Source organism: Halyomorpha halys, unplaced genomic scaffold (assembly GCF_000696795.3).
Source record: "Halyomorpha halys isolate HHAL.00 unplaced genomic scaffold, Hhal_1.1 Scaffold647.1, whole genome shotgun sequence".
NCBI lineage: Eukaryota > Metazoa > Arthropoda > Insecta > Hemiptera > Pentatomidae > Halyomorpha > Halyomorpha halys.
This window is the reverse complement of record NW_027114427.1, coordinates 40115-49957: the sequence shown is the minus strand read 5'-3', so window position 1 is coordinate 49957 and position 9843 is coordinate 40115. Positions and strand designations below refer to the sequence as shown.

Sequence of the window (9843 nt, the reverse complement as noted above, 5' to 3'; positions counted from 1 at the left end):
TTAATTATATAAATAATTAAATTTTAATTACAACTTATCAACATATTTATTCATTTACATATTTAATAATTTTTTACAACTGAAATATTAAAAATAAATTGCATATTGAAGAAAATTGTTAGATGAACCAGACTTTTTCCTTCTTAGTTCTCCATTGAGAATTAAAAATCTCCAGTAGAGGAAAAAAATTACAAATCCATATACAATAATATATTTTAGCGATTTGTAATAACAACAAATAAGAAAATTATTGAAATAAAAAAAATTACCAAGATTTAACGAGTACTTTTCTTCGATCGGTATCTCAGATGATATTGAAATATTATCCTGCCAACAAATCTAATCAGAAAAAAAGACATAGAATAATATTCCAGGATGTTTTTTTTTTTAATAAAGTGAAAGAATTAAAATAATAATAATTACAATTTTTAATCTTGTAACTGCAACAAGGTAGGCTATAGTGGTTTCAGGCGTAAAAAGGGCTAGAAGGCCAAAACGTATTTTTCTAACCTTTCTGTTATCTTTTAGATCCTTCAAACTACTTGAAAAATTGTTTTTTTAGGTTGACGAAGAGCAAGGAGGATTCAGAAATTTTACGAATCTGAAGACTAAATATCCAAACCTGAAAACAAGCTTGGCAGTTGGAGGATGGGGTGAAGGTGGTCGGAAATACTCCGCTCTTGTCTCCATGAAGGAAAGGAGAAAGTCTTTTATCGCCAGTGTTGTTGGTGAGCTCATCCTTATTAACCCAGAGTAATTAGAAACCATACGTTAATTGACCTATCTTTCCATTCTAATATTGTTCTCTCCACTGATATTTTATGCTTATCATAGTAAATTTTACTATATTACATAATATAGTATAATAATTACTATAGTATATAATAATACACAAATATTAAATTGTACCATTGTACTATTTATTATTTTTAGTTTAGTTTTATTTGTTTTTTTATCATTTTTTTTTTTACTTTTTATTTATTATTAGAAGTTAGTCACCTTATGTTTAATGATACGACATATGATTTTATTTTATTTATTCTAATTTTTTTTTATATATTCCGTTAATTACTATTGTTCATGTTTATCTTTTCAAATTCGTTATATTATATAATTTCATTGTTATTTTGTATTTTACATTACAATTAAATACTACTACTACAAATACTACTAGCCTAATTTGACGCCTGTATTATTCTAAAGGAATAAATAAAGAATATTATTACTATAAAATAGAATTCCCGAAAATTGTAGAATTACATTAAAATTTTAATATTGTGGCTTTACAAATTCCTGAATTGAAGAATCAAAATAATTTATTTCTTCCAACAATCTATTTTAGTTAACTCAAACCAATCTCTGACAATTATATATTTATTATATTTTATTAATAAACAAGCTTTTCATTTGACAATAATTAAATTACTTCAATTTTAATATTCAAGGAAATTTGAGGGTTTATTAAAGGGCGGATAAACTATTTTTATAGTGAAATATTATAATTCTACCCGAATGAAGATAGTAGTAATAGTGATAAAATAAAATCATTATACGAAAAAAATAAATAAAATAAAATTAAAATTAAAGTAAAATACCCATCTTAAACACAGGGATAATTATGAGCAGCTCTTGTTTACACTCTTCCAAGACAACTCCAAGCTAAGTTTATCCTTTCTCTTGAGAAGGAAAAAATAGTGCTCTAGGTAATCCTAGCGGTTTTCTAATTGTATGCAGTTGTTAATCAGGACAATAACATACCACCAATCGAAAAATTAATAAATACCCTTTTACTAAAATATAATTTTTTTTTTAAATCTGGTGACATTATTGTTTCGCTATAATGCCATCAAATGTTGTCGTTCATAAATGTTCATTTTGTATTTTTTTTTCTTTCCTTACCTCTTCAAGCAAATAATAAAATATAAATAGAAAAAAAATAATAACTCTCACATACACATGCTCTTCCATTTTTACATTATAACCTTGTTATTCGTGAGTAGAGTGGATTCTTCAATTATGCCTAAGTTTGTAATATGATTAATTCAATACAAGCCGTCATTCTTCGTATCTATATCAGTAGCATCATATTATTGCAGGCTAAATTTCCATGAACCACTGACTTGTTGTTTTCTCAAACTTATGCACTATGGTTTTATTTTTCACAGAGATGATGAACAAATATGGCTTCGACGGATTTGACCTCGACTGGGAATACCCAGGAGCAGCTGATCGAGGAGGCAGTTTTTCAGACAAAGACCGTTTCTTTTACTTTGTTGAAGAATTGAGAAGGGCTTTCGATGCTCAGAATAAAGGCTGGGAAATAACCATGGCTGTGCCGTTAGCGAAATTCAGGCTGAATGAAGGATACCATGTTCCAGAATTATGCGAGTAAGTGTCATATTTCAAACATTTTTGTGCCTGTAGTTCTAGGAAAACAAAAATGATAGAAAAATCAAAAGTAAATTGTCTTCATTAATACCTTATTGTATCATGTTTAGCGTCTGTGGTCAGCACCAAATTGCATGAACTATATGAGTGCTTAGGTGTCATAATAATATACAGTGGTTTATGAAGACATCTTCGATTCTAAAAGACTTGCGAATTGCAGATTCTTTAATTTTCAAATTAAAAATGTGTTTATTTAGTGAGCAGTGGCCGTTTCTATAGTCTACAGTCGTATTAGGCTTCATAGAGAGACTCTTTCTAGTGACAGCAATACCTGGATTAGTAAGTGGAACTTGGAGTGACGTTGTTTCTTATTTTTTTCATTATTGTCCGGGCCGGATTTGAAATTTGGACCATCCTAGTCCCAAGAGTTAATGTCGCTCCCTCTTCGTAAAATGGAAGAGGGAGAGGGAAAGGGGAGGTCTCAACAAAATTTTTATGGTGGTAATTTTAATTTAATCGCATAGTAACATTACTTATTACTTCATAAGAATTCTTTCATTCATCATAAACATTTTATTTGTTACTAATATATTTTTTAAAGTGCGACCCTCCCTGTAGAACAGATTCGTTATCTTGGACTACACCTGGACAAACGACTAACCTGAAATCCTCACACAAGACTGAAAAGACAGGGGACTGCACGCAGATTCCGACTATTACAGCACTTACTAGACAAACGGTCTAAACTTCCAACTCATTATAAAAGACTGATCGACATGACAATAATAAGGCCCATCTAGACAAACGAAGTTGAGCTTTGGGCCTCCACTAAACCTTCGAATTCCTCTCGTATCCAATCCTTACAATCCCAAATCCTTCGTAAAATCCTCAATGCTCCTTATTTTGTTACTAATAAAACCATCCATAAAGACCTAAATGTTCCTTACGTAACCAATCTAGCCCGAACCCTCTATCATTCCTTCCATTATAAACTCCCTAACCACCCAAACCTACTAGTTTCTAACCTTGCTTCCTCTTCCATTCCTGGCAATCCTCCGAGGCGCCTGAAAAGCAGATGATCGTGACCTTATATTGTAAAATGTTTTTAGAGTTCTACTACTGGGTAGTTTCTCTACATGCTCTATCATATCATTATGTCATTACGATCAAATTTACTTGTTGTATTTTTTATACAGTTGTAATTATCAATAAATAAAAAAAAAAGTGCGACCCTATTTGATAAACTCGGTCCTGATGACTGAAGACCCCACGATTTGCTGAAACTAAAAAACTCTTTTGTAGGTCCAATAGCATATTAAGGCTTTTGTTTTAACATTTCTTATATCTTTATATTCAGCCGTTGACCTATATGCCGTTATTAATCTAAACCGTGTTAAGAGTAATTTGTTTGATACTATTGTTTTTCCTATTGATACATACAAAAGTTTATCTTCGGTGAATTAATGTTGAGACCATTGTTCCTAAAACACAACTAAAAATTAATTTTAAGTTGATTTTGAAAAAAAGATTCAGTGGGTGAAATCTAGATCTCATGACATGCAAAATAATTCTGACTGAACATTTTTTAAGTTGCTTCAATTACTTCTATCATCTGGCTAGTTTGTGATTTTTAAATTTTAATATTTGTGATTTATTGATTTTGTTAACAAAGAGATGTATTTGTTTTATAGGAACATTGATGCGGTCCATGTGATGGCTTATGATCTTCGAGGTAATTGGGCAGGCTTCGCTGATGTTCACAGTCCACTTTACAGGAGACCACACGATCAATATGCATATGAGCTGCTGAATGTAGTTAGTATATTCCCCATCAAAAATAATTTTAATAACTTGCACTAGCATTGAGTAGACAATGGAAAGGATTAATATTGCTCAACAAGGTATTGGATTGTCCAACATAGTTACGCCGATTCCCTACCATGTTAGTTATTTATATTAATGTTTATCGCTGTTATAAGATATACATGTAGATGAGAAATGAAAAATTAATTCAAAATAATGATATTTAAATGATCATGTGGGACAACTCTTTTTCTAATGAACTGAAAAATGTCTAAATGGGATTGGCAATTGAGTAGTATTCTCTTTAATGTGTTCGATCAATTTATCTACTAAAAGTTGAATACAGCTTATTCTTTTTTCATGATTTTACAGAACGATGGATTGCAGCTTTGGGTTGACTTCGGATGCTCACCAGACAAACTGGTCGTTGGAGTTCCGTTCTATGGTAGATCGTTTACCATCAGCCAGGGTAACAGTAATTATGGATTGGGGACATACATCAACAAAGAAGCTGGTGGTGGAGCACCTGCAAATTATACAAAAGCCAAAGGCTTTTTATCGTACTATGAGGTAAGAATTCCATATTATATAAGATTTGTTTTTACAATCTACTTTTATTCTTAAAATTATATTGACCCCAGTAATATTCCTTACCGGAATCGACAACAATCTTTATATTCTACTGCTCTACAACTCACTTAAGAAAAATCCTCCCCTAGCGAAAGTCCACATTGACATTAACTTTCTATTTGCGTTTCGGTCTTTCCCGATGCCTTATTTTATCCGTTTCATTGGTGTTGAACTTCCCCAGAGATCTGAAGGAGTTTTTTTAAAGTTAATATGATTAAATTGGAAAATACTTTAACTCATTATTAAGAAAACATAAGTTCCATTTTAGATCTTTTCTTCACATAATTTTAAGCCATTAAGATACCATGATATGAATTTAACAATAGATATTAAGATAAGAACAGCGGCCATTTCTACCATCTTTCTCCCTTCGCCAAGCATCAAAACAGTTAATGATATAAATCATATGTCATATTTGTTTTACGAAACACTAGGCGGGCGCCTTTCCAATTCAAAGCCCCAGCGTGGGTTCGAGTTGTCTGGAACTAATGCTAACTGTTTCATTTTACTCCTTTAGATACTTTTCAATCGAGGCAGATTATTTCCATTAGTTTGGTCCATTCAATGTACACTATTTTACTTCCAACTAGTATAGTATAGCCCATTTCCTTATTTTCCTTTTCAATGACGAATCTTTTTAGTATTCGCCTTCTGCACGGTTTTTTCTTAGTCAGGGAAATGATATTCAATATTTAATAACCTCAGTTATGGTAAAATAGTAATAACATGAGGTGATTTATAATCTTATTTCATTTTGAACACTAATTTATTTTTTGTTTTCAAAAAAATTCATGCTCTATCCAATTTAGATTCATTATTTTCTTTATTGCTTAGATTTGCATGGAACTAGAGAAAGAAAATAATGGATGGGAACAGAAATGGGATGAACATGGCTTTTGCCCATACACCTACAAAGGTATTGTATCCTAAGCCGAAATACTTCTGGTTTTATTTTACATGTTTTGAAATTATATATAATCATTTTAATAATTGTAGGTACTCAATGGATTGGATATGAGAACGAAAAAAGTCTACAAATAAAAATGGACTGGATAAAATCAAAAGGATATGCTGGAGCTATGGTTTGGGCTATTGACATGGATGATTTTAGAGGTGTGTGTGGTCCTAAAAACCCTCTCATAAATGTTCTTTGGAAAAACATGAAGGACTACCAAGTACCTAAACCAACTGTATCTACCACACCAAGGGTATTAATCTTTCTAAATTATTTTAACTTTAAATAAATACATACTTAATTTCAATAAGTATAAACTCATAAAATGGTCAAATAAAATCTAATAGATCTACCTTTATAAAATGAACTATTAAATCAAGAAAATTTGAAGATCACCTCTACTTTGTAGATGAAGAGAAAGTAAACTTACTTGAGACAGCCTCTTGAGTTATTGAGTATTTTAAAGCAATATGATAATTTCTTATAGCCGGAGTGGGCCAGACCTCCAAGCACTCCATCAGAAACTGGTGAGCCTATTTCCACAACCAAAAAACCGGAGTGGTCTACTTCTACTTCAACAGCAGCTACTACTTCTACTTCTACTACTACAACTACTTCAACTTCTACTACTACTACTTCTACTTCTACTTCTACTTCTACTACTACTTCTACAACTACTCCACCTGTGTCTTCAACTTCTGTCCAAGAACCAAGTTATTCTGAAGGAACACAGGGAACATCTACATCTAGTCCAATTGACAACACAATATGCGTGGAAGATGGCTTTAAACCACATAAAGAATGCAATAAGGTAAGCAATTCAGTCCTCAAATATCAGTTAAATCAAGAGCAAAATAGAAATCAGCAACACATTCAGCTAATGATTGTTTTTATTTGCTGACCACAAACCTCCCCCAACCATCTTCTCCACACAAAAATTAGGAAGACCTATTTCCCTTAAGACCAAACTGTAAAAAAGACCTTTTTTCTCCCTACCTGGTTATGAGATCAGACAAATTGGGAGGGGCTAAGAAATTAACCTATTATAACCGGAGTGGAGGGTCCTGTTATCATTCCGTGTGGCTGTCACAAAATAAAAGTTAACCCCCATAGGCCGGATTTGAACCGGTACTGCTACAGACTCAAGGTTGCTAAGGGAACGTCTTAACTCCCTTTAATCAAGCCGACCTATCAGCCCTTTTGCTTTAATTTACTAAGTAATGAAATTGAAATTCGGTGATAGTTAAATATATCATTTTCTTTTAAATTTAACAAATTTAAAAAAAACCTTATGTAAAACATATATTAAATTTGCACTAGCTTTCTTTGAGATTAAATATTTCATTGGAAATATGAAATAAGAGTTATAAATAAAAAAAAAAAAAAAAAATTTTTTAGAGGAAATAATACTTGATGCTGGAGGATCCAGGTAACAAAAGACTCAAGAGCCCAGTAACAGCTCTTTTCTAGGACTCTTCCATCCCATGGATCAAAAGGAGTATCCTCTAGTGGGGCTTATGTAAAACAATGGGCTTCTGTTTTTCAACAGATTGTTTTTAAATAATTGTAGGCCTGCAATCTCAGATATCGAACTGAAATATTTAAAATATATGTAAATTCAATTAAATTTATGAATTATTTTTAATAAAAAAAATTCTAAGGTTCTGAAGTAATTAACTCAATGGTTTAATATTTAGTTAATCATAGCTAAAACAATATCAACTTATTTTTATTTATTTTTTTTTAAGTATACAGCCTATTGTTGGCTCAAAATTTCTAGATGGAACATAAAAATTCAAGCTGGGGTCTACTTGTGCAGATGGCTTACTCTATATCTACTTTGAGCCGTCTTGTAATATGACAGGCAAGTCACCTGCCTGAGGAAGCTTGGTTACTGGTAGATGCTCACCAATTGATAGGCACAATACCCATCTAAATTTTGGCCTAACTGGATTTTGTTTAACTATCCATAAATACTATAACTCGATTATTCAACTCCCACTTAACTTACTGAATATTGTTACTTAAAAATATATATTATTTAGATTTGGATTATTTAGTATTTAAGTTCAATAAAATATAATAAATAAAATTTCTAAGCCAATAATCTGTTTTCAGTATTACCAGTGTGATCATAATACACCTGTAGAGTTCTCCTGCAAGCCAGGGACTGTCTGGAATCAAGAAAAACAAATCTGCGACTGGCCAGAGAATGCTAAAAGAAAAGACTGCAAAAATGAAGAAAGATAAATATTTCTTTTACTGAAAAACAAAACAATACTTTTATAACCAAAGTCATATTCATACTTTTTTCAATAGAATTGTTTTACTGCCATATACCACTTATACTCTAATTACTAGAGATGTAATAGTTAATTAAAATTATTTATCATAATGCTAAATACATGACGGTAGAATAATATATATACATGACAAAACAACATATTATTAAGTTATAATGTAATCATTATTTTTTATTATTTATTTTACTACCTATTGTATTATAAGAAGATTTTGTATTTATTTATCACTATTTGAATTATAGTATTTATTTAAAAGATAATAAAATATTAAAAAATAGTTGTGTTCATTAATTAATCATCAGATTAGTTCCCTTTTAAATGCACATAGAATTATTCCCCAGGGTGTGTAGAGCTGAAAGCTTTGCTATAAACTCTGAGCAAATGTAGAGAAAGAACATACTGCCATTATACAGAAAAACTTAATTTAACATTTAAATTTAAAATATTTGTATTGTTTTTATATACATCATATTAAAATGAAATATTCCATTAAAAAAAAAATCGGTTCTACCAACTGTGGATAGACTCAGAGAAATAAAAATCCTCCTGGAGTACTCCAAAAATTTTAATTCTCATATATGGTTCATGCTCTAAATTTTATTCTGTTAAGTCATTTTCTTTTTCTTTTTTTTTTCAAAAATTATATTTGTGTTTTTATTATTTTTTTATTTAAGGTAATACTCCTTAATAACTTTCAGAAGCAGGCATACACTTAATAACTCAATTTTTGTGATATAAATTATACTCTAGCCAGTTATATGTACGACTTAGGAGTGATAAAACGAAGATACCTTATTTATTTTAATAGCAAATATTTATTTAGCAGTAGTCAGTAGGCAGTATTTGTTTAACCTTCTTTGATCATGAACAATTTTCAGCATAAAAACATATTGTAAAACTCTTACTGAAATCTCGTTCTAATTAAAAATACTAGAAACATTCTCACATTTTCAATATTATCACAATAAAATCCAACTTAGAATGTAATGCGAACTATCATTAACAAATATTTGTTGGAAACATATTGTAGAAACACATATCATATTTTTAATCAGCATCTGAAGCTGAACCTTTTGGTACTATTTTATTTGATATAGATGAACTGACTTAATTGGGAAAACAAAATAAATAAAAAGGAAAAATACCAAACTGGCAAATAGAAATTTATTACCTCAACTGCTCTTTCACTTCAATTAGGGTGGAAAATGAAAATACCATATTTATCCAAGTGTATAAATGAAAAATGTAAGGTATAAAAGAAATTTAATAATGTCTTCTTCATTAATTTCACAGACATCAGTGTCTTTAACAACCAATTGAGAATTTTACTTGTCTAAACTATGGGTTTCTAATGGGGTATCTTGAGAGAAAATTAAGTATTTTTTCTTCATTGCCATCCTGGTTACTCCCTAGTCTAGTCATTGAGACAAGTGACAGAGATTTGCTATCTAGGGAGTGACTAATAAACCCTTTTTCATCAATAGATTCCAGATAACTTTCCAAAAAAAACAAAGAAAAGCATATATGAAGAGATTCTGAAATACTACTTATCATAAGTCTTATCAGTATTGATTTTTTTAAGCACTAGGGAGTGAAGATAAATAAATATACTCAAACAGTTCAAAGTCACATTTACATTCTGGAACCAACTAAAGACTTGAAATAGAGGTCAAAGGAGATAACTTGTTTCCTTCTTCTTACTTTACTAGTAAGACATGTCTCCTTTTAGCATGAAATTTTCCTTTATGATGGTATATTGATGGG

General features: G+C 30.6%; 1 protein-coding gene across 2 annotated transcripts in view; it reads left to right on the top strand.

Moving 5' to 3' along the window:
* Cht5 (Chitinase 5) overlaps window positions 1–8258 on the top strand; it is a 22516-nt gene extending 14258 nt beyond the window's left edge. The window contains exons 4-11 of one of the 2 annotated variants that reach the window (XM_067051623.1): window positions 563–728; window positions 2166–2388; window positions 4080–4203; window positions 4564–4761; window positions 5656–5737; window positions 5818–6029; window positions 6264–6587; window positions 7895–8258. In XM_067051623.1, coding sequence (XP_066907724.1) covers window positions 563–728; window positions 2166–2388; window positions 4080–4203; window positions 4564–4761; window positions 5656–5737; window positions 5818–6029; window positions 6264–6587; window positions 7895–8026 — 1461 coding nt within the window. In that variant the 3' untranslated portion in view covers window positions 8027–8258. The remainder of the gene's footprint in view (window positions 1–562; window positions 729–2165; window positions 2389–4079; window positions 4204–4563; window positions 4762–5655; window positions 5738–5817; window positions 6030–6263; window positions 6588–7894) is intronic. The other variant, XM_014427468.2, reaches the window with a different exon arrangement.
* The last annotated feature ends 1585 nt before the right edge of the window (window positions 8259–9843 follow it).